Here is a 24,550-nt window from a genome sequence, read left to right as displayed (position 1 = left end):
ATCTCTTGTCTGTTGTATTGTGCTAGACCTTATTGCCGTGATGTTTTATTTATATTTATAAAAGGCAGCTGGAGAAAGTGATGACTTTATCAATCTTTTGCTGTATATATTTGAATGTTTCAAATCGCTATCGCCACAGAAAAGCTTTCTTTTGACTGTATTTACTCACCTACTTCCAAAATGCAAAAGTGTGCCAACACTTCCAGTAATCCAGATTTTACACATTATTCTTCTACACACCGTGATTAACATGTCTGAAGGTCAGATGTATATTATGTTCATTAACTTGATCATAATAAAAATCAAATGGGTGAATAAAAGAAGCTTCTCTGTATTTAAATATGTCACTGACATTTATTACCAAACAGCCCTTTTGTAAAATACAGGACACAGGAAAGATAAATACATTCAAATGAAATGTTGTGGTATTTCAATCAGATGTAAAGCGACTCAAGACGTCGCTTGAGGGACCAAGATTAATGTCCACTCTTCAAGAAACCTGAGTTTTTTTAAACGTTAAATATCGGAAACAAAACAAAGAAATGCTCATAATTATTGCATACAGTATCACATTATCATTCACACCATCATCTGCAGCATAAACAACACAACATAGATGAACACACTGAAAGTGACAATGAAAAAAAGAGGGACTGAGTCAAACATCAACAGTGAAATGAAAGGACAAATACTCCTTACACTGCTTATTAGAAATCTGCATTTCTGGGGAACAATAATAATAAAAATTCTCATCTTTTCAGTCAATGCAGAAACAGGAATTAAATGAATTCACCATTTTCTCGTTCACAATGAATTTCTTTTGGTTTATCTGAATATTAATCAAAGAATTGATCATTTGGTTGAGCATATTTTTACATAGACTACATTCAAAGATGAACAGTATGTAATATCTTCAACTAAACATGACAACGAGCACAGAAATATCAAGTCTCCCATTTTATGAATCCCGTACAAGTCCAGCCTCAATAGACAGCATATAGAGTCCAGTAAGGCACAAACACAAAAACGTGTCTAAATAAAAAATGAAATGTGCATTACAGTGAAAGGTTGCAGACCACAGAAGTATAGCTCCTACACTGAGCAGCTGAACTGACTCTGAAATGACTGCATAACTCAACAATCTAGAAGAAAAGCTCTTTCAAAGCCGTGGATTGTAACATACATGAACATGTAAATTAAACTCGGTAAAACAAAGCTGACGACAGACCGAGCACTGTCTGCACTGTGCGTGTGTTTTTACAAGAAATTACCTAAACTACAATGCTGAAATTCAAGAGTGTGTTTCTTTAGCTTTACATTTCCCCTCATTTTAGACTGAAATGCTTCAATGCCTTTACACCTTACTCATACAATCAACAAGAATAAAGGGTCTTTTCTTTGTTCTCTTTAATAGTATAACCTGATAAAATGCCACAGCTTAACTGGTGCTGGCGCTGTCCATAGTTGCAAGCAGGTGCAAGAGCTTGGCCCTCTGGGACGGAGTGATGTTCTGGCTCATGTGGATGATGCAGTCCATTGCCACGTCTGAGTTGGCCTGCACCAGGCTGGACACAAGGAGAAAGTTATAACAAGACTTTCTTTTAAACATGCTGACATAAAATACTTTAAGAGCTGAAAGTGTGGGGCACTCAGCTGTCAACCCTTCACAGTTTGTTCTGCTGTTTTTGGTTTGCAGTTGGAGAAAATACTGCCATGGTTGGTCCCGTGATGTCAAAAAAGTGCCCTTTGACCAACATGATGACTCTAACAGCATAAAATCACAGTGCCAAACCCAGAATGTATCTCACTGAGACTCCCCTGTAATCTAGGGAAAACTGTGGGAACTTTGATTCAGTTATGTTCATGCTTCAATGCTTCAATATGGACACAGTTGGTCAGTAAAATTGCGTGCGTGTCTGCATACCTGCGGATGTGTTTCAAAGTGTTTTCTCTTTTCAAGTAGTTGATGTTCTCTCGGATGGCTGATTGGGTGCCATCCTCTTTGGACAAATGTTTCTCAAGCCACTCGACCACTACTTGGTTGTTATCCCAAAGGTAAGCCTGGGAAAGCAGATAGACATACCATTCAATATCAAATCTCTGATCAGTTCAGTTCTTTTTACAGAGATGTGCTCAAAAACAATGATTTGTGATCCACTGCCAAAAACTCTGGATACGGCATATTGATAAGATTAGCAACTAGTAGGTCTTAGACTTTTACATTTTTCAGTTTGATTGCTGGTAATGTTTACAGTAACATAAAAGTATAAAAACAATAGTCATGGTAAATAAAAAAAATTATAAGTCTTCAGTGTCAATAACATTGACACAACATCAGGCCCAGTTGCTCAGCTTTATAGGCATTAATAGTTATCTACAGTTTGTAAATTGGATTAAGTGAATCAGCAAAGTCGTCAGATACCTTGACTGTTCCCACTGTTTCAACAAACCACCGGCGCAGCATGGACTGCATGTGCCCATCACTAAGGTCATTATTGGCCTGAAGAATCTCACACTTCACCACCTGCTCCAACAGGAGGCGACGCAGACGCCAGTAAAAGAAGGTCCGCACATTCTTCCAGTCCAAAATATCCTGTTAGGGTATCAAAGCACACAGAGAAATAAGTTATAAACCCTTGAATCTTATTTAAATAACACTTTATTTTTAGCATCTAATGTTACATGCACAGTCATAATAACACCAGGGTGTTCATGAAGTGCACACTCACAGTGATGACACCTTTCTCCTGCATCCTGCCTGGGGTGTCGTGGAGGTCTACAAACAGCACTGCCACCTGGTGGTAGATAGGCAAAAGGAATTCCTCTCTTGCTTTGAGCTTGGCCTCCAGCTCTCTGCACTGTTTGTCAGACAGCTCTGGGGATGCTGATGAAAACAGATTAGCTCCAAGTTACTCCGAGGGCATGAAGGTCTCAGCATTATTGCAATGATAATGAAAATATAAAATATTAAAATGGTTCTGTGATTAAAGACAGAAAGAGCCTTTACCTAGCTGCTCAACCAGACTGCCATAGACTGAATCTAGTCTTCTCATGGTCTTAAGCAGGTCCTTCTTCCTGAATTTGATCTCCACTGTACCCTCAGCCTCCAGCACGCCACCCCTGGATAGAAAAACCATACCGGGAGACATGAGCGACCTATAATCATACACATTTTCTGCTTAGGTCGGAAACACCGTTTAATAAATGTAAGAAACATCACTGCTTCATGTACCTGCTCTCCCTATCAGCATACAGCTCCATACACAGAGGGTTGATGGTGGGGTCTATCACCACCCAGGACCCCCCTCTCAGCTCAGCCTGTGGTGGGATGTACACCAGCACTGGTTGGTGGAAACCACGCAGGGCATCCACAATATAGGCCCCAAACTTCAGTATCTGGTCATGCATATCTGGGACAGAAAAAAAGAAGTTATTTTATTGAATATTACAAACAATTATCAAAAACTTTAGACTGTAAGTATTTGGAGAGTTACAGTTTTTGTTCATTTGTTCTTAATTTAGAATAAAATATTAGATATTAAATTAGAATAGGTTTATATCTTTATAGAAAAACTGTGAGGTATAACTCTTTGAACACATGATGTGTAACTGCCCCAATACTTACAGTCTGGGTTGCAATCACTTTGTAAAGTTTAGTAATCATCGTATACCCTTCATCCCCCCAGAGAAACCCCTCCAGTTGGCAAACACCATGAGAGGCAGATGTTCACGGTTGAAGTCACAGATCGCCTGAGCTGTTTTAAAAGCTGAATCTGGAAACCACACCTGGCCCGCCTGCTGCAGAACCTGACATGAACGCACAAAAACAAAGGCAGAGGTAAAACGCACTTCTCATGAATCACAGCCTATATTCAACACAAACAGTGAGATTTACTCACCTTAGATTCTGAGTCCAGGTTGGCTGGATCTGCTGGGACAGTGAACTCAACTGTGCGAGTTTCAACAGCAATGACACCAAGGGGGATTCCTCCTAACCTGCATTCATTTAACAACAGCACTATTAATAAACTTATGTTTGAGTTTAAAAAAAAGTTAATGTGCACAATGAGTTTAAACAGATTTACCGTGCTCTGCCTACTACCACAGTCTGAGCCCAAGACTCCATGATCTCCATGAAAGAGCCGTGGTCAAAGAATCCACTTTGCCAGGCTCCTCGCACCGCTAATGACACAAAAAAATTGAATCACATCATTTGGTTTACTCCCACAAATGAGAAGTTTCAGGGTTTAGATCATGCAACTCACTGGGATGAGGTCTGCCAGCTAGCATCCAGCGGGGGTCATACGGTGCTTTCGTGGGAGTAAATTCTATCTCTCGGTCTACTGGATCAGTAGTTGTTATAACAGGAACGGGGGAGTTTTTGTTCTGTGAGGACAGAAGGAGAACTCCAGTAAACAACCAGTGTATGTAAATTTAGACAGCACACTACATGAACTTCACACATTCAGCTGAACCTTTGGCATGTACGAGAGCCACTGGAGGATCGTGAAGACACCCTCAAAGTCGTCTGGCACAGTGGTGTGTGTGACTCCATTGTTGTGCATGACCTGGACTCCTCCAAGCTGGTTGTTGGAAGTGTAGACCTCTTTTCCCAAAACCTGGACAGAAACAACGACTTAAAATAGCCATGGAGTTCTTTTACTTACCGTGGTTATGTTGTAATCTGCATGCAATGTTTATGTGTAAGTACTCAAGTATTAAAGCTACTATATAAAACTACAACTGTTTTTCTGAAGTTTCAATAGCCTCTCTTAAGCTACAAATCTTGAAATATCTCCTAAACTGGCTGCAAAAACTAGTGCTGATTAAGCAAACAAAACATGTTTGAAAAGTCAGCAAATATAATAAAATCGATATTATTTTTCTGCATTTAGTTTTCTTTTCCTGTTGCATTAAATGGTTACAAATCAACCCACTGCTGACTCCACACTGCAGCTGTGATGTACACTGAAAAGTATCCAAAATATCACTGACAAGCCAATTTCACAGAAACATGCATTTAAATCACAAACGGAGGAGGAGCAACTGTATCCGATGTCTCGTTTATTTCTTTTCTTAATGGCTAAACCATTAATTTTCATTCTTAATGGCTAAACCATTAATTTTCATTCATTCAGAAAACAACAGGCTGAATTAAACTAACAAACCTTGTTGAGAGCTCCAGCTCCGGTCAGGATAATGTGAGAGTTCTCCACCTGGATCACCCGCTGTCCCAAACGGACCAGATAGGCTCCGATTCCTATGGCACGACATGTCACCTGGAAGAGCATAAAGTGGCTCAAATAAAATTCTCAGAGGCTCTGCCATGCTCTTGCTGCTGAGGGAAGTCAGATCCACACTCTCACCATACTGATGGTAATAATCTCTTCATAGGCCTGAGAAGACTCTCCAGCAATGGTCCCAGAACCTCGTAGGTTCTCAACCCCAAGGCCTTCATCTTTCCCAATGATGTCAGTGATGATGTATCTGTAACGGTTGAGCATAAAGACCAGATCAACTCAGGATAAATCTCTATCATTCAGCAAAGTTTTATTCAGTTACATTTCAATTATATTTCTCTTTTGGCCATACAGCAGTTTGTCTCTGGTACAGTTTGTCAAACAAAAACATGTATCCACAACACAAGAGATAAATACTTTATATGAAATACTTTACACGCAGTGACAGATTTATAGGATTATCCCACAGAGAAAAGTATATGCTGTCATACATTTCAATAAACTGACTATTCTGCTTTATGAGAACAAACATTGTACCTGGACTCTCCACTTTCTTCTACGTGGTGACAGTGAACAGAATTGGTGGAGCTGATGCGGGTGTAGTCCTGTGGTGTCAGGTAAAGGTATTTGAAACCCTAAAGGGGAAAAAATATTAATAACCCATTATAAGTGTTCAACTCCACTTACATTTTTCCTGCGATCATTTCATTTACTATCACAAGATTCAAATGAACCCGTCTCAGCTGTTACCTTGTAGGGATCACTGGGGTCAATCCAGGCCACCTGGAACATGTGTTTGACCTCTTCAGCGAGCCCGATGCGTGCTCCACTGTTGGCTGCGATGTAAATGCGGGGGATGCCCTCAGCCCGAGCCAGCTCAGACGCCCTGAGGAAGAGCTCATCCTCCTGAGGACCGAAGGAGCCAATCATGTGAGTGATGTCATTACAAATGACGATAATGTCTCTGCCCTCTGGGTACTCTGGAGTCTTCATCTTCATCCTGAAGGCAACCATTCCCACCTGGCGGAGCACAGTTACAGTGGGTATCATCACACTGAGAGAGCACTGAAAAGGTAAGAGTTAATGTGAATCTTCTTATAAGCGTCCTACGTCATTGTCTCCAGGCAGGCGGTTCATCTGCACCAGTCGACCTTGTGGGTCCAGAACGAGCTCAGTGCACATCAGCAAATCTTTAGGGTATTTGTCCCCTGCACCCCACTGCTTGAGTAGTGCCTAGGAGAATATTTTCAGTGTGGCCAGACAACTTATAAACATTGAAGGTAGTCTTATTAAGTCTTATTCAGTAAGTCAGCAGTACCTGTCTGAACATCTCAGGGAAGTCATAGATGTATGTTGTGCCCAGAGTTTGAGCCTGGAAGCGTTTGGCCTGCAGCAGGTCTTTGGTAACATACGGAGTGTTGATCAGCATGCCATGTAAAGGACCCTGCTTGTTTCCATATGACTGGAACATGATCTGTGAAGGCAAAGACAGGATGTGAATTTAGTAGTTTATAGAACCATAAAAATGTGATCATAAAACACACACACAGAACAAACCCCCCTGAAATTTAACACATCTTTTACATTTCTGTCCTCACCTGTCCAGAAATTCGGTCAATGACTTCGTTATAAAGGCTGATGTCCAAATAATAGCCAGATTCATTAGTGAGAAACAGGCGGATAGGAACAGCATTCCCAGTTGGTGTCAGACGAATGTTTATCTTCAGCTCAGCCTGCATGACCCGCAGCTTCCAAAGACGACTGCCGTAGCGCATCACCATCGAGCGGACAGACTCCTCTATCTAAAGGACCAAAGATTCACAGAAAGTGAATCTGATATATACATGCAGTCTAAGTCTGTATAGGTTTGAGCTTACAGTTCAATGAGTGTGGACTACAGAAATCATCATAAAATATCAGTGAAAAATAGGTAAACAGCTAATGAAATGTTACAAGCAGTAAAACATGTTGAATTACACAGAGAGTAAGAATAAAGCACCATCAGAATAAAAACAAATCGGCAGCATTTCTTATAAACTATATGCAACCCTGAGGAATAATAGTTTATAAGGAAGAACAGATTGCTACACACTGACTTTAGAGGGGTCCATGATGACGGTGGGGACGAAGTTGAGGAAGATGTGATTGCAGTCTGTGCGGACGCTGGTGTAACTGAAGGCCACCTCCAACTCATCCATGGCTTCCAACAGAAGACGTTCTCCTTCATTTTGAAGGTATTCAAAAGAGGCTTCCTGGTTATGTGAGAAGATTTAACAGCATGTAACTACAGAAACCTGCATCCATCAGCACAATATGATATTCTGAAATGGCAGTGCAAGTTTGTCACCTTGTACAACAATACATCATAAAGAAAAACCTAGAAATTATGTCATTTGTTTAAATTAATAAACTTTGGGTTTGTGTTCCTCTTCTTACCTTTGTAATGAGATCTGAATGGCGAATAATTGCTCGGATGAAGAAGCGGTAGTCTGTAACTTCAACCCCCTCCTGGACACGAGCAGCGCCCAGGTAGAGGTGCATCTTGCTGTTGGAACAAGGAACAGCTCTCAGGTCAAAGTTCCTCATTCGGTTGAGCTCCAACTGAAACGCCAAAGCTGGCTCCAGATTCCGGTAAATACGATCTTCCTGGAACTGAAAGGAAGCACAGAATGGGGCATCATTATCTCCTCAGACAGCAGCATGTTGGCTCATGCATCGCAATCAGGTAACCACAAACTTACCCCATCTCGGGCTCTGAATGTGAAGAACTTGGGAAATTCTCGCTGTTTAAATAAAATAGCAAAATCATCAAGTGTAAAGGCATCCTGCAAGTACGAACTAAAAGTAAATACACTGTAAACTTAAATGGACAAAATTATTGAATTTATTGTGAGGGAGTGAGGCAACATTCCAAAAAATTGGTTATTATTTGGTGTTACTTTTATCTTAAAAACAAATAATTGACACAGATTTGGAGAAAATAGATCACAAATGAGTTATAGATGACAGTTATGCTGAGAACAGAGTGTCAGTAATTCTCTTATTTATCAAAATTGGAAATTGTAATATTCTCCATCATCAAAGCATGCAGCATAATAAATAAGATGGAAGTAGCACCATACAGTTTATAGCAAGAAAAAAAGATTTAAATGAAAATTGAATATTACACTTTTTATTGTCTGTTATCACTTCCAGCATAGCAAGTATAAACAAAGTTGTTTTGGTTTTCACAAGCAGGTGATCTGTGGTTACGATCTACTGTACGTAAAAGTTACCTTCTGTGCAACTAAAAATGTGATTCTCCTGATTCCATATTCAAAGAGGACTGCTTTCTGTAAAATAAAATTAAAAAAGAATCACACAATTTTCATAAAAGACAAACAAATAAAGACAATACTTGACATTTGTAATAAGAATGTGTTAACTTAGATGTGGTAGCTGACCTTTGACTGGGCGAAGGCAGTGAAGGCTGTGACCAAGGCATCATCATCCTCCGTGTCTGCTGTTTTTATGGACACATTAATGATGTGGATTGGGTTCTCCCTGGTATTCTGTAGGGGATGGAGGAGAAATTGGTGGCTGCAGAGACACAGATGAAAACAGCCTTTTTAATGAAATGAATGATTTAAACAGTCTCAGCCCCCACCATGAGCTTCTCATCCTCAAAGAGACTGGAGCAAGACTCTGAGAACGGAGTGCTCTCCAAGAGTGGTTCTACGAAACTGGACAGAACTTCATCGAAATTCCTGCAAAATAAAAAGAAGCACGTCAACATGAGAAAACATATTTTTTAATATACATATCTTTTCTGTTATTTTCAAGTTAAAATTGACCTTTTGAAGTCGTCAAAACCCTTGAAAGCCACCATGGCCCCCATACGCTGGCAGGGCGGAGAAAAGGCCCCCTCCAGGAAGAGCTCACTGCTCTGTCGCCTCATTTTAAACTGGCCTGATCCATTCACTGGCACAGGAACCCTGAAATAAAGACAGGCCTACTAAATGTCCACATAAAGAGGTGTGCTTAAGCATCTGAAAAAATATTAATTCAGAGAGCAATTAAAGCAAGTCTGGAGCTTCTATTTAACAAAAACAACCCTCACATCCAATTCCAATTCCATACAGATGATAGCAGAGGTGGCACAAAGTCACAGATCACAACTTAATCTCAAACCTTGACTATCAAGTCTCAAGTTGAGGCCGGGCCACAACTTGGTGCTATTTACACACATGGACCCATAATAAGGTTAAAAACTTAATTTTCACTGGAGTGGGTTTTTAAAGTCCAAGTGAAGTCTATAGTCATCAGTTTCATGACTTGAGTCTGGCTAGAGTCAAAGTTGAGTCGCCACCAGGTTGATATAGGTACATTTCATGTATTGAATTGAAAGGGATTATGAATTGTGGTCATACAGAGCAATTATTGAGAATAGTTGGAGAATACAGGCTCCGTATTTGGTAGTAATCAATGAAATCTCAGGCTTGAAGTACTTATGAGGAACATGACAGGATGTGACCTCTCAAAAAGCTCAGTGATGCTTTACATGTTGGAAGAAGCAATGAAAGAATGATATGGAAAAGCACAGTTTAACATATGAATTAAGAAGGACTTGTTAGAGGAGTCCTTCAGTAAATGTATTTGAGCAGAAGGAAAAAGAATCACGGTGCATCCAGCATGCGTTGCTGAGACATGCACACAACAGGGAGGTCTAGCTGGTTGGGAGGAGCTTTACTCTACCTGTTCAGAGTAGGGCTGCTCCCTCTGAAATAAGATGATTGACAGGTGAATATTATCAGTGGATGATCAAACTGTACGTCTACCTCTGGGCATTATATTTAGATTAGAACATTTTACAAGATCCTACGCACATTCACATTAATGTGTAGAGGGGAGAAAACATTCTGCATTCAAAGTTAGCCAGAAGCAGTTACAGCAGCAGTTTACAGAGCGTATTTCACATACACACTGGGTACATTGAAACCATTTTATCAATGCACCTCTATTGATCTATCAGGCCACTGTAATTACACACTTAAATTATGATTTGTAAAGCCTGGATTTCTTTAGAAACGGCCACAAAGTAAAGCATTTTCTATGAAATGTTGGATTATTGATTTCGCTTGATTAGTAGGCAATATTACAGCCTCTGATGCTATAATGAGGCAATATCTGTTCAAATTTGGAAGTGGCAGAGACTCAACAGTAACTCAAGCACTGGACCACATTGTGTTATCCATCTGTGGCTCCATCCGGAGGAAACCTGTCACCTGTTTGGATGTGAAGACGGCAACATGAACTGGAAGTCTACAGCGCACGTTCCATCCTGCAGCTGGTGATGCTGGATGCTGTTCAGCTCATAGGCGATGTAAGCTCTGCGAACGTACACCTAACAGTCAAGAAAGAACAAGTAATTATCACAAATTAAGGCATAAGAATGCACAAGAAAGAAACGCATTTGTCTGAATCCACAAACTTACCTCCAAGGCAGCCATGCACACAACTTGATTGGAGTGGTAGAAGAAATTAGGCAAAACGTCAAAAATGGAGGTTTCTGAGAGAATGAGTTTCTGTGGCAAATAAGAAAAGTGTAGTTATTTTATATTGACACTGATATAAAGTGATGGTCACAATGAAATTTCTCCACACAAAGCTAACCTTCAAGTTCTCAGGGCAAAACTGGTGGCCATACATGTCAATGGCCGACAGGAAGATTGACTCAACCTGGTTGTGTCTCAGCTCATATGATGGTAAATTGGAGGCGATCAAGACCTGAGACAAACAGAATATTCACGTATTCAGATAATAATAATCAGAATGTTTTTTTTTGACTTTTGAAATTTGAGAGAATATAAAACAAGACTCAAAAATGTCACTTGGACACAATTTGAGGTGTTTCATCTGTTTGATAACTGTGGTGATTATTATATTATAAATAGACACGACATCTCTGACTAACATGCATGCAGGCACTCGTACCTGTCTGGCTCTCAAGGCCACCTTTGAGTTCTCCATCTTGCTGAGCTGTGTGAGTTCATTCAGAATGGCCATGAGTTCATCTGCCAGGGTGGGATCCCGTCCACACAGTTGGTCCTACACAAAGTCAAAGACACACACTGTATCAAGTATCAGAAAGATATTACAGTAGGAAGAACAAAGAGTGTGTTTGTGCCAGCGTAGCTGATGAAAGCCTTACTATGAGCATTATGACCAGGACGTTCTTCTTGGAGACCTGAGCATGAGAGAAGATGTAGTCCAGCACGGGGCTCATGTCAGGTTTGTGCTGCTCTCTCAGGTTGATAACACACTTATCATAGTGAGCTGTTTGGGAGAAAAAGAGCAGAAGTATTTCAGCTGAAGCCCAGCAGCAGTTACTGTAAAGAAAATGTCACATTAAAAGGTGAAAGAGCATTGAGGTTACCTTGCTGAAACTGCATCTCCACCTGCAGGTAGCGCTTTAGCAGATCGAGTACCACAGACTTCATATACCCACGGATTCCACTGCGGTATCTGCACAGAACAAATTCAAACATGTACCAACCAATGCAATGGCAATATCATTCAGATATGTTACTACTACTGCACAATCAACATCGGACAAAAATAAGAGAAACTCACCTCTGTACGAGCTGTACGATACTCTGAGTATTCATGAAGAAAACCTCTCGGTCAATCTTCCTCTGTAAGGTTGCTGCATGGCTGTCTAAAATGTTTGCAATCTGGAATCAAGTAAGCAAAATCGAATTATATTATTATGACAAGAGTGATTTTTTTTTTGTATTTAAAAGACTTGCTCTGTGACACCGGGACAAGTTCATCCAGCATGTTGTAGCTGAAAAGCTTTTACCCTTTGACTGGGGAACTGGCAGAGGACTGAGGTGATGTTGCTCGCGTACTGAGCCATGACTTTACGGATATCTTTCTCAACACTGGGTGGAATACGACCCGCCACGCTGGTCATGATCTCCTGGAGTTCCAACAGCGGCAGTGAGGGATCCCTGAGAGTCTTCATCAGGGTGGCCACCCACTGTTTCAGCTGCAGAGATGAACATTTAAAACCCAAACATGCTCATATAATCAAAAATCTTCTTGAGGTGTTGTAATTCAGGAATCTGTCGTGGCTGATACGTACCTTCCTGCTAAAGTAGGGCTCTTCAAGGCAGTATCCATCCATCACTTTAACTAGGTTATCAAGCACACAGTGGAACACTTGGTGAAGCTTTTCCCCGACCATCGGCAGCGGCTGCTGGGGTGGCAGTGTGGCTGTGTTTAGTTCCACCTGCGACAGAATGGAAAATGGGAAGGAACAAGTTTTGATCATTATCAACAAATAACAACAGAAACAGTTACAGCATGGGGAAAAAAAATAAAAAAATTCAGTACGAGCTTAACGGTCTTATAATGTGTAAAATTCACATGTCTTTTTTTTTATATATATATATACAAAACAGGTCCAGGTACTATATAAATAGTGTTCAAATGTAAAAGAAACAAAATAAAATGCTCAGTTCACAGACAAATAAACACAGCCCGTATTCTGCAACTGTGCTGTTTGGACTTCGGTAAGTTTGTGATGTCATAAACTCATGCTCAACCCACTGAGCACAACCCACTGTCAAACCTTTTATGTGGAAGAAAACACAGAGCACTCATTTGGTCCCAGAGCTAGCAACCTACAGGACTGAAGAAAACCAGTGATTGGTCTAGACATGCGTTACAGTCGGCCAATCACAATAGATGGTCATTGATATGAGCATGCCTTAAAGACACAGAGCCAAAACAGCCTGTTCTTGGTAGAGATCCAGAAAGAAGCTGAAAAGAGGAGATGCAAAATGAGACAGAAATGTTTTTTGGTATTTAAAACCACAAAATATATTCTTACGGATTATAGGACTGAGAATAAAACACTGTAAAAGTGTAAAATATGGGACCTTTAAACAACCAACTGAAAACACTTGTAATATAGTATATAAATGAGAAAATCTGGAAAAATACAGATCGAAATAGATAATAATAAGAATTTGACGCATCAGAGTATTGTTAGAAAGTGGTATAAATGCACATTTAGGAGTTCTATTTATGTGCTGCCGATAGTGATTTGGAGTTACTTACCCTATGTATACTGCTGGGGTCGTCCAGGTCCATATGTGCCACTATGCAGCCAGGCTCCAGAACTGCCCCCGGTCTCTTGACAAAGTGAATACAGCCAGACTGCCGCACAGTCAGAGTCATCACCATCTTCATCACCTAAATCCACAGCATAGTATAACAAAATGAAATTATCAGCAGATGCAGCAGTAAATCACAGGAAGTGTATATATGATCAAAATCTGTCACCTCAATCTCTGCATAGGTCTCTCCTGCAAAAATATGATCTCCATCCTCAACCACGTACTGCAGTAGTTTGCCAGCAGAGGGCGTCCTCAGCACTGTGGGATCCTTCTCCTTCTCAAATACACAAGTTTTGTTGCCAACAGTGATGCGGTAGCTGAGGGGTTGAAATACGAGAAATGAAGCAAACAGTTAAACCACAAGTAAAATAAACAAACTGATTCGTCTAGATTTTACATAGTCATGGCCTTACCTGTCTACTTCCTCCTTCATGTAAGTGGTGTGGCTGCTGCCATCATAGCACAGCAGGAGGCCGCCATCGCTCAACCTGTGGACGTCTATTTCAATGTTGGAACCATTCATCATGCTGACATAAGTTGTTGGGGACTGGCGAGCCACCTGCAGGCAGCAATAGTGATCATTTATTGATTAAAAAGGTAAGAAGTTAAGGCAAACTAGCAACGGAGTAATGGAACAAAGCAAATACCTTCAGACAGAATTTGATTCCTTCATATATTAGATCCAGACTGACAGAGTTGAGCAGACTGGCTGCAGGCAGAACCTGGCCTCTAGAGATGCAGGAGATAATGTTTCATTATTCAGTTATATGAACACACAGTAAGAACTGTAGTGAGATATCAATAAGGAGGGACTGTATCCACTGACCTTTCCAGTGAATGCAAGTAGTCAGACATGCTCTTTCTGAAACTGGCATCAGCAACATGCAGAGCCCCACAGACAATACCCAGCATGGTATCGGGTCTCTCTGCCTGCAGGAGGAACATATGGCTTTGGGAAAACAAGAAACTATACACAAATCCAACAGCCAAGCACCTTGCCATGTAATGAGTCACGGCATGAAATCTTAAGTCTTCTACCTGCACTTTCTCTGCAATGAGATGATCCAGCCAGCCGGTGTCGATGTCATTGTTCCTAAAGCTTTCTGTTTCCAATAACTTGATGAGGTATTCGACCGTCGTCCTAAAATCCCCTCGGATAGACAGCTCCTTCAAAGCCACCACCATGTTCCTGAAGCACACAGCAGATATGACACCTGATAAACACCTATCCTATCGCATTAACTTCATATTCTTTCCTTATGTGTACATACTACATACTACATATTCCTGCCTACATTTCTTATCTTTCAAAAGATACTAACATATCTTGAATAACACTGACAAATGTAAAATAACTGCATTAGTTGCTAAAGTATGTTGTGTTATTATTATTGGCTAGACATTGGTTTTTCCACATTGTTTGATTACATCGTGGGTAATTACAACATTAGGACAGATATTGCATTATTGGTTGGCTGCTGCCTCACAGCGGGAAGGGCACCTGAAAGCTTTTATTGCTAAACATCAGTTATCATCAAAAGAAGCTTACGATATGGCTTCTTCACGATTCTCCCCCCACGAGAAACAGTGTCCAAACTGTGAATCTGCAAATTCATGGAGGCCACCAGTCGCCCCCACGCTGAAGTAACCCCAGACGTTTTTACTGCTGCGGAAGTTCAGCTCCTGCACGGTGCCAGAACTGGGCTTGAACCCCTGTGAGTCAGCACAAAGATGACAAGTCAGTGGAAAAAAATGTAAAGTACATAGCAAAAAAAGTTGTGTTTTGAGCATTGGTGAAATCCAGCGCTACCTCATCAGGGTTCTCACTGGTGATCCGAGCGGCTATGACGTGCCCTCTTGGACTTGGCATGCACCCTGGAGTCTCAAAGTTAATGATGGTGTCACCCCACGGACTTTCTCCATAAAGCAAGCGCATGTCCTTAATCCTATGAAGAGGGATGCCCATCGCGATCTATCAGGGATGAAACACTGAGTTGAAACAGGAGTATTCTGGTGTCACTATGAAAGATTGACTCATTTTGTTCCTGTGGTATAATTATATGCTTCTGAGATTTACCTGAAGTTGGGCAGCTGGTAAGTTTACATCTCCGATCATCTCTGTACAGGGATGTTCCACCTGCAGGCGAGGATTCAGCTCCAGGAAATGGAAACTTCCGTCTTCAGAGAAGAGATATTCCACTGTACCCGCACTCACATAGCCCACCATCTTGGCCAGTCGTACAGCATACTAGGCCAGAAAGAAAGACGAGACAAAATCTGTCTCAACCAGAGCAGAAATGATGGTTGTAAAATAAACACATGCAGCAATGTAAACTGACCCTTTCCATTTGCTCAAATGTTGAGGGGGCAGCTATTGTGGCAGGAGCTTCCTCTATGATCTTCTGGTGCCTTCTCTGGATGGAGCAGTCTCGTCCGTATAGAGAGATAGCATTTCCATACTCGTCAGCCAATATCTGGACCTCCAGGTGCCTCGCATGCTGAGCCAGTTGCATGATGAAGATGGGTGAACCGGGCACCTCTGTCTGAACCTGCAATCAGAATACATACTGTAAAAACTGCATCAAAGTGTAGAAGGTGGGGGCATGATTACAAAGAAATCAAATGTAATAACACAAACCTGTCTAAAGCAACTTGGAAAATCCTCAGAACTTTCAACTTTCCGGATCCCTTTTCCACCTCCACCCTCGGAGGCCTTGATAACAACTGGATAACCAATTCTCTCAGCTCCCTGCAAAGACACAACACCCAAAATAGTACTTAGCACAAGATACTACAAATGTGTAGATATTAATGCAATGACTTGTTGAATCTGCTTACTGCTATCCCATCATCAACATCATGAACGCAGCCCTTTGTGTAGAGCTCTGGAGGAACACTGATTACATTGCCCAGTCTTTGGTCCTCTTCAGCCCAGTCCACTCTCAGACCTGAGGTACAGACACAGCAGGTAAAAAAGTATCCCTGCTAGACCTATCACAATAACAGCATGATCACCTGATGTCGATTATTTGAGCTGACTGCAATCGTTTTGCATAATTGATGGAATAATTTCAATTTATCTATATAACAACAGCTTGAAACGAACAGGAATATTGTATTTCCATCACTGTATTAACATAATTTTCCACAATTTAAGGTGAGACTGGCACTTTTTTGATGAAATAATTTTGTTGCACGAACAGTCTATGGCTCTTCTGCTGTGGTTCAACGGCACATGGGTGGAAAATTAGCACCACCGACTCTCTCACCGGGTGCTCCACCTCTCTTTTTTGACGATTGTTTTTCGATGAGCATCTATCGACATGAACATCAATGATTTAGTTGCAAAACCAAACACCACGGCACTGCTGTGGGAATCTTTGGGTTTTTAGATGAAAAGGAAGAGCCTAAAAATTTGGAGATGAATCATCAGATTTGCAGCAAAAAGCTGTAAGTCAAATTAAAATGAACAGAAAAAGACAATTAAATTGTTCATGGTCAACTAAAGTTTTGTGATCATGACAGTCGTCCGCATTGCCAAATGTTGAGTATATACCACATGGTACTACAACATCCTGCTACACATTATAAAAGCTGAGACAGCAGTAGTGAGCAGGTAAGCCATCACCTGATCCGGTCCATGGTAGTGTGGGAATGTCAGCACTCTGGGCCACAATGGAAGAAGCCACCTTATCCCCTAAAGCCCACATGGCCTTACTGGATGGTCCTGAGAGAAACAGCAGTTATCAGTTAATAATGAGATGTGAGACAGGTTCTAACTAACCAAGTGAAGGAGATGTAAAATGCTGTTTTCAAACACTTTTTACCCAAGAATGAAATCCCTGCTTTGCTCAGGAGCTCGGGTAGTTTGGGATTTTCTGATGCATGGCCCCAACCGGCCCACACAGCCTATGAAGAGGAATACACCCACAGATATATGATCTTTTGTCACAGCTGTTTATTAACAAGGTTTTTAACCCAGATCCACAGGCCAGAAACAGCAGTGCTGTGTAGCTAAATGGCGAAACTTGCCTGTACTGGAATTCTTTTCGCAATGTCCACTATCAGCTCTACGTTGGCATAGTTGTTATTGTTGGTGCCACCGGGCACTGGCACATAATGGTCGGCCATTTTAATGTATTCTAATAGAGGAACAAGACTGACACATCAGGCAGGATATATACATAGGCAGCATGATCAAACAGCTGACTCCCACTCCAACACAGATTAGTTCTTGATGATGATGACAGCCAGGTAATAAAAACGTATCAAGTTCAAAATCACCTGCGTTAGCTTTCAAGTCTTCAGGGGTTACCATGACCACAAAGCGTATGGTTCTCTCATTGCGAAACATTTCATAAGACCAGCGACGGATTGAGCGCATACATTTGACTGCAGCAATGCCGTTATTAGCGATCAGCACCTGTAACAGACAGAAACCACTTGAGTAGCCATAGGAAACAGATGAAAAACAGAAAATGCTGCAGCGACTTTCATTCTTACTTTTTCTATCACACGGTTGCCGCCAAAACGTGTGACAAACTCAGCCGGAGAGGCCACAGTGAAGTCTCTCTGTAGATCCATCTTTCTGTGTTCACACCCTTTTTTCACCAGGTGAGGACCAGACATGCTGGGCCTGCAGAGCAAAGTTCATGGTTAGCTGTCCAGCCCAATAATGCAGTAAAACACCTAGGAGTACTCTCTTCTGTATAGTAGGTGCAAAATACTGGAAACCAGGAAACATGCAGGCTGCATACCATCCTCCATACAGCCAGAACCAAGCAGGTAAAAGAGAAGAAGAAAACCACCGTGCTCCTTGACAACCACAGAGGTGAAATGCTATATGAAAATTTCAGAATTATTATTGAACTGGGATCAGAGAACTGAATTGCATTTCCTTCAATTACTAGCATGGCTGGAATGACAATAAATGTCCTTGAATCCCTGAAAATCCAAAACTCAAGTCAAAGTTTAGTCTCTCTGCAACAGGCATGTCAGATTGTGGACTAGCCCATTTATTTCTGACCTTATCTTCAAAATGATATTGAACTGCTGCTCTTAACAGAAAAACAACTTGCAGAGCAGTGAGATCTCAACAAACTTTTAGCTACAGGTACTAGACTGATGATATCATTCTTGGTGTCCCTTTTTTTTAATCAAATGTTCACCACAGTGGAGCCAATAAAAGGTAAATGTGTTATGATGCAATCAAACTGCAAGTTATGTCTAACTTCCAACTGCTGTCAATAATAACAATAGCTAACTTAAGTCAGTGGACTCTAAAAGTCTGTCCATACTCTATCGAGTGATAATACTGGGTGTATGAGCAATAAAAACTTGCTACTTTGCTATTTGTGCATCAAAGTCAATGTAATCATCTTTCACATAAACATACAGCACAAACATTTTGGTATCAGAATAACAAACTCTACTTGTACAAAGCTACAAAGAGGTGTAATTAAAAGAGCAGCTATTAAATGCAAAAAAAAAGTCAGCCTGAACTTCCATTGTTTGAAATCAGTCCATATGAATACCACCAGCATTACAACACACTGAGCACTAAAACCAAAAAGGCAATGCATTTTTCCACGTTTTGCAATACACAATTTGACTGAATACTGCAAAACTGTTTGAACCTTTCACACAAGTACTATTACGATCAGCTGGCTCACATCATGTTCATTCAAAAGTCTCGCTCCAATTGCACCACAAGCAGCTCATACCTTTACAGATTCTGTCCCATGTTCAGATACCGCTTCGAAACACTCGTGTTGCATCAGTGGGCTTTATTGTAAAACTGGAGTGCAATTATGTCTGAGCTAATATGAACTTTAAACTTGTATTGTACTGTTGACTCAGGAAATACTGCGTTATCGAACGAGTTTCTGATAACCTTTTCCAGCCTAGTGTCATCCACTTTTTGATCTTTTTCTGGGACATGAACCATGCCAAGACAGGATTTAATCTGACTCGACACATACATCACTGAACAAACAATAAGGGCCTGATTTACTAAAATCTCAAATAAAGGGTACTAAATTGCGTGTTCCTTCCAAAAGTTTGCACCCGTTTTGCGGGTGATTTACGAAGAGTAATTGCGTCATTAAAATCAAGTGCAAATTGCTGTATTTAAATGAGGGGTTTACGTTTTGATTCCAGCAATGGAAAACTTTTTACAAAACAAAAGGAAATCTGATCACATTGAACTTAAGAAATATAAATATAACAAGAACAAAACGCTATATAGGAGATTATCAGCAAGAAAGTCAACACTGTGGCAAAAACCAAACGGCGAAAAAAAGGCTTAATAATAAAACGTCGGCAAATAAAACAGGAGGGACGGTGGATGAGATGCTTCTAACAAACACCGATCAGCAGGTCCAGAACTTTCTGTGATGAGCAGGTGACTTTTCATTCAGTGTCTCGCGAGTGCTCGTGAATCTTATGAAGCTACCTGTGAATTCTGCGGGACACATTCAGCATCTGCGACAGCACACCTGAATAAGGGGACTGGGTTGGACATCCGAGCAGCGATACGCTGGAATGACCCAGAGGCAGGACAATGCTGAGTCGGAAGAAGTTTTTTAATTGTCGGTACTTCGTGGTTCCTCCTTGTTGTTGGCTGTCAATCATCATTCAGTTCATTCAATAACTCAGAAATGTCATCGCTGGACAAACGATATGTCTGAATAATTTTTCCCTCTGTCATTTCGGTAATGTTTCCACGGGTGTAAAAACACGTTCTCAATGTATTCTTTGGTTTCTTGCGTCTCCTTCTCACCACTATAAGAGCAGCCGTCTCCCCTAATGTGCACATCTGATTAATACGTTCCTTTCAGTCCAACTAAAATACACAACAATCACTTCTCCTGTTTCTACTTTCAGGTTTAGTAAATGTTGTTGCAGGTGCTAAATTGTTCTATTTGCATTTCTCCTCCCAGTATTTTGCACCTGCAAGTAGAAACGCTCAATATTACATATGCATGCAGGCAAACATGCAAAATGGACAGCGTGTTAAAATGCACATTTGAAAAGTGTGATTTTACCTTTAGTAAATCACACCCTATGTGTCTTATCCTTGTTAACATGATTTACAGATTATGAGAACAATAACGTGCTAAAACATGTAATCTTATTTCTGCACTGGCCAGACCTGTGTGTCTCAACAGAGTGCAAACTGTTGGTGTTATTTTTTGTATTTCCTCAAATGCGCGTGTGCCAAGACTCAAGCCCTGTACGGTTACATAACGATAGTACAGCCACACTTGCGCTCTTTCCTGTGAAAAGACATGCCTGCAGAAGTTGCAATGACATTTGTTTAACTTCTGCACAAAGTAACTGCACCATTTTTCACTATTTCTGTGGCTCTGACATAAAGCAAGTGATAACTGTCCTCATACCAAACACTGCAGCCCACGTATCAAATTACAAAGAATGGTATCAAACCCTGTTATGGTGCTTACCTCCAGAGATATGGGAATAAGTTGAGACTTTGATAGCTCTTTCCCTCCATTATACAGCCTAATTTATTGTGTTAGTTCCTTAGTAGTAAAAATGGGTGTTAAATAGACCAAAACTAAGCGATGTCTACAAAGTGCTTCCTCTTGGGTGCTTCCTCCCTTCTCCCCTCCCACATGTGCAGCAAAATATCTACAGATACCCAGTGACAGATCTCTGGCTGCTCTTTACAAATATAAACGGAACAGAGAGCAGCACCACAATAAAAGCGTTCTGCTTCATTTATAAAAGAAAGAAATCTGTGGCCAAAGATTTAGACATGAAAAGGCTAAAATCCTCTTGCACACACATACAAATATATTTATTTTCCTTTAAACAGTGAAAAAAAACCTAATTCTTCAAACTGCTGGAAGATGTTTGAGATTTAGGAAAGGGAAATATCCTACCTTCCTCCACTTCATGGTGATTCCTACAAGTCCCGCTAGCACACATAACTTTTGAATCAGTCAGTCCAAATAAACATGTCAAGCCAAACACATAGCTGTGTGCACTAAAAAAAACACCTCTGCGCTTCCATCATATCATATCTCCCAACTTTGCAGACTATAAGAATAATAAAAAAAAAACGAAAAATAGAAATCTGTGGAAGATTTCAAGGTGTTTACTGTGTTGTGACCTAGAGTCACACAACCACTGGTGTTCAAAGTCACTGGCTGCAGCGCTTGTTCCAATAATAGAGCAGAGGTGTTTAGCATGTGACAATAACACAGGTCCGCTCAATGCAGTTGGGGTGATAACACATGGCTTGTACAGAGAGAGCAAGAAGGAGGATCGTGGCACATTACCAATCTGACAACGTTTGACCCACAGATTTTCGAGCCAGACCTAAAAAAACAATCTAGTTCATATTATTTATCAGACTAGTATTTGGTGTGAGTGACTTGCTTCTTTGCTTACGTCACATGCATGAGTTACAACTTCGAGACAAGGTTGTTCATCTATGTGTAGTTACAAGAGGGAGCTATGAAAACAAACCTGACCCCGGACAGTTGACGTTAAGTTTAATTACACAGAAACAGACTTACTTGATGCCTGAGTAGCTGCGCTGTGGCACTGCACAGGCCACCTGCTGAGGGGAAGATCTGGGGGTGGAGGATGCTGGCTGAAATGCACCACATGGAGGTTTCGTGACCAGAGGTTCCTCGTCTGAAGAGTTATCCTCTGATGCTCCGAGAATGAACTTGAGGCGTTCCCTCGCCCTCGGTCCTGAGCTGAACATTGGTGCGATGGCTTTCGAAGGTTTCTGTGTGGTCTGTGGCGACAACGTCTGCTCTGGATTTACTCCAGGGGAGGCCTGCAGAGGCTCAGAGACCACTGTTTTGACTTCAGGACGTGCAGACTCGCTGTCGGCCAGACGACTGTTATCCTCACTGTGTGCCGGGGTTGTAGCAACTGTTGACAGGTGATGCTCGCCTGCATTCGGGGTTCGTTTAGTGGATACAGCTTCCTTGGCTGCAGAGGGACCACAGTCAGGGGGAGATTCCTCTCCTTTCACAGGCATTGCTACTGTCTTGGTATTAATCCTCCACAGTAGCAACAAAGTCCATAGGAATAATCCCAAAACTGCAAACAGGAGCATTCACAGACATCCTCCTGAGACTGAAACCAGATCAAAGTGGACATTATAATTCATTCAAGAGATGACACGAACATTTTCTCATCCAATGTGAGCTAACTTTAAAAAGGACAGATGCATCATCTTCTTCACACACACAATAATAGATTTTCTATTACTATTACAACATCAAAAACTGTGTCATAAAAACATCATCAAATTATTAATGTTATGTTTTCCATAAAAAACTGTCAAACATCCACTGGTTGCAGCTTTGGTTTGAAATGTGAATGTATAAACAAACAAAACCAGACAACTAAAGACACCATAAACTCATTGAACTCATAAATTAATTGATAAATCAACCGTCAAATGAATCAATTCTGAATGTAACTTTAGTTGCAACCCTAATGCCGTAATAATTGTTTGATGTACTGATGTAAACGTTTCAGACTATTTAAAAAGTCAACATCAAATACTCAGGTTTCAGTCGGTATATCTATCAGTCACAGTTGTTTATTATCAATATTGTGTCAAATAGAGTATTAGTGAATATATTATTTTCTGATTTTTAACTTAGATTATAATACCGGCCTTAATTATCCAGGATGGGTCTGACTACAGGTAAGTGTGTTGTGTCACTATTTGGACTTCAAACGTAATGCTGTGTAGCAGTTGTGTCTGTGTACTATTCCAGTCTGAAGACATTTCTGTTGAGGTGGTCAGAGGTCAGAAGTCCTCCCAGGGGAGGGGCATACTGGGTAGTTTGAGAGAAAAACAGACAGGAGTTTCTACTTTCATATGTAGCATTGGGGAAATCAAGTCAAATCACATGAGCATTCATTAAAATGTCATCCTGACTCTGAGTATCACAATCAGCACAGACATGCAGGCTGCATGTCCCGGCCAGGCATCCGAGACAGCTGCCGTAAGAGCTGAGTGTGGCTGCTTCATTTGGGGTAAAGGTCAACACTGAGGGGATGAAGGAAACAGCAGTTCTGGTAAGAGCAGAGTAGAAAAAAAACATCAAATGGTACTGACACACATTTGGACGCATCCATCCATAAAATAAAATATGAATGTGCAATCCATGTGAAACAAATATTTGCCAGTCAAAGACCGTTTTACACAATAAAAACCTGGAATTATTATCATATTATTAAAAAGATCTGCAGAAAGTAATTAACACTTCCTGCAATTTCTAATTTAGGTTCAAAGTTAATCATTTTACTCACTGACGAGAGAATGATGTGTGTTGACTTCAACTCAATGCTGACCTCAACCGACAGTCAAATGTGCACAAAATGTCACAAACAATAGCAGCTGCAAACTGAACTAAATCCGTTACCTCCTTTTTTCACAAAATATCAACTAAAGTGACAAAAAAAAGTGTAGTCGTTCAGTGTTTTCCGTGTTTTAACCAATCAGGACAAATGGGGCTGCCTTTTTTTTCAGATCGAGCTGCTTTGTGACACCTAAAGTATAAATGTTGAAAAAGTCCAGTTTAAATGTGAAACCATGTTATTCACACTCACCGCGATAGAAACAGGCAGCTCTGCTCCGCCGTTGCTGCACCCCCCCACACACACAGAGCCACTTAGCCGACATGAACCCGCTGATTATTTTTCATAGCCACGAGTTGTTTTGAATTTAAAAAAAAGACATTCTTCATTGTATCCTTGTCTCGACCTAAACACCAGAATACGTTCAGAGTCGAGCGCACCGCCGCTAATGCATTCATGGGTTTAATTATTTGCATGCCAGCAGCAGCAAAAACGCCACCTACCACCGCCACCAGTCCAGGATCTAACATCCCCCAACCACCACCGTCCAGCACCACCTCCTACTCCTGCTCGGTGGTAAACATGGAGAGGGGGATCCTCCGAAGATCGTCTATGAGGATGTCTCAGTGTGCGGGTAAAAACATGGTTAGAAAACAATCAAATGGGCGGTCCCTCATCCGTTAGATTCATGTAAAATGGGACAAATGTGCAATTTGCAAGACATGTGTTTGACTCCAGGGGGCGTTATCGACATAGCATTACATTCAGCGCTAATTTGTGAACTGTGGC

At 41.0% G+C, this 24,550-nt stretch overlaps 1 protein-coding gene across 3 annotated transcripts; it reads right to left on the bottom strand.

Moving 5' to 3' along the window:
* Nucleotides 1-325: 325 nt before the first annotated feature.
* acacb (acetyl-CoA carboxylase beta) lies at nucleotides 326-24,315 on the bottom strand. Of its 3 annotated transcripts, XM_069709567.1 has the most exons (54): nucleotides 24,014-24,315; nucleotides 21,949-22,522; nucleotides 17,909-18,041; nucleotides 17,690-17,828; nucleotides 17,438-17,547; nucleotides 17,233-17,314; nucleotides 17,034-17,132; nucleotides 16,244-16,353; nucleotides 16,044-16,154; nucleotides 15,745-15,954; nucleotides 15,483-15,653; nucleotides 15,216-15,377; nucleotides 14,955-15,118; nucleotides 14,444-14,594; nucleotides 14,232-14,335; nucleotides 14,053-14,134; nucleotides 13,819-13,964; nucleotides 13,572-13,722; nucleotides 13,347-13,481; nucleotides 12,367-12,513; nucleotides 12,082-12,270; nucleotides 11,853-11,953; nucleotides 11,656-11,744; nucleotides 11,431-11,555; nucleotides 11,214-11,327; nucleotides 10,893-11,006; nucleotides 10,715-10,804; nucleotides 10,505-10,623; nucleotides 9,975-9,998; nucleotides 9,074-9,214; nucleotides 8,887-8,986; nucleotides 8,684-8,791; nucleotides 8,516-8,572; nucleotides 7,982-8,023; nucleotides 7,677-7,892; nucleotides 7,337-7,492; nucleotides 6,839-7,042; nucleotides 6,559-6,714; nucleotides 6,351-6,473; nucleotides 5,991-6,260; nucleotides 5,778-5,875; nucleotides 5,367-5,487; nucleotides 5,169-5,279; nucleotides 4,476-4,619; nucleotides 4,266-4,386; nucleotides 4,086-4,182; nucleotides 3,900-3,996; nucleotides 3,672-3,807; nucleotides 3,233-3,410; nucleotides 3,008-3,120; nucleotides 2,730-2,884; nucleotides 2,423-2,593; nucleotides 1,925-2,061; nucleotides 326-1,565 (listed from the first exon to the last, which is right to left on the bottom strand). In XM_069709567.1, the coding sequence occupies exons 2-54, from the start codon at nucleotides 22,500-22,502 to the stop codon at nucleotides 1,439-1,441; spliced, it is 7,305 nt and encodes a 2,434-aa protein (XP_069565668.1). In that variant the 5' UTR covers nucleotides 22,503-22,522; nucleotides 24,014-24,315; the 3' UTR covers nucleotides 326-1,438. The 3 variants fall into 3 exon arrangements, with proteins under 3 accessions (XP_069565668.1, XP_069565666.1, XP_069565667.1); XM_069709565.1 differs by lacking the exons at nucleotides 17,438-17,547; nucleotides 17,690-17,828; nucleotides 17,909-18,041; nucleotides 21,949-22,522; nucleotides 24,014-24,315 and having other exon boundaries at nucleotides 17,233-17,310; XM_069709566.1 differs by lacking the exons at nucleotides 9,975-9,998; nucleotides 17,438-17,547; nucleotides 17,690-17,828; ... (1 more) ...; nucleotides 21,949-22,522; nucleotides 24,014-24,315 and having other exon boundaries at nucleotides 17,233-17,310.
* Nucleotides 24,316-24,550: the final 235 nt, after the last annotated feature.

This window comes from Brachyistius frenatus, unplaced genomic scaffold (assembly GCF_029030835.1).
Source record: "Brachyistius frenatus isolate BFR_SWC_R1_liver_20210118 unplaced genomic scaffold, ASM2903083v1 Contig_83, whole genome shotgun sequence".
In the NCBI taxonomy this organism is placed as follows: domain Eukaryota; kingdom Metazoa; phylum Chordata; class Actinopteri; family Embiotocidae; genus Brachyistius; species Brachyistius frenatus.
Note: the sequence above shows the minus strand (reverse complement) of the source record. Positions and strands in the feature narration are given on the sequence as shown.

Bases quoted from the DNA above. Each gene is read 5' to 3' on its own strand.
- acacb (XM_069709567.1), bottom strand. From the start codon at position 22,502: ATGCTCCTGTTTGCAGTTTTGGGATTATTCCTATGGACTTTGTTGCTA. The intron at 8,987-9,073 runs GTCAATTTTAAC...TTTATTTTGCAG, and splicing joins GGTTTTGACGACTTCAAAAG to GAATTTCGATGAAGTTCTGT. The intron at 7,043-7,336 runs GTCAGTGTGTAG...TTGGTCCTTTAG, and splicing joins TCATCATGGACCCCTCTAAA to ATAGAGGAGTCTGTCCGCTC.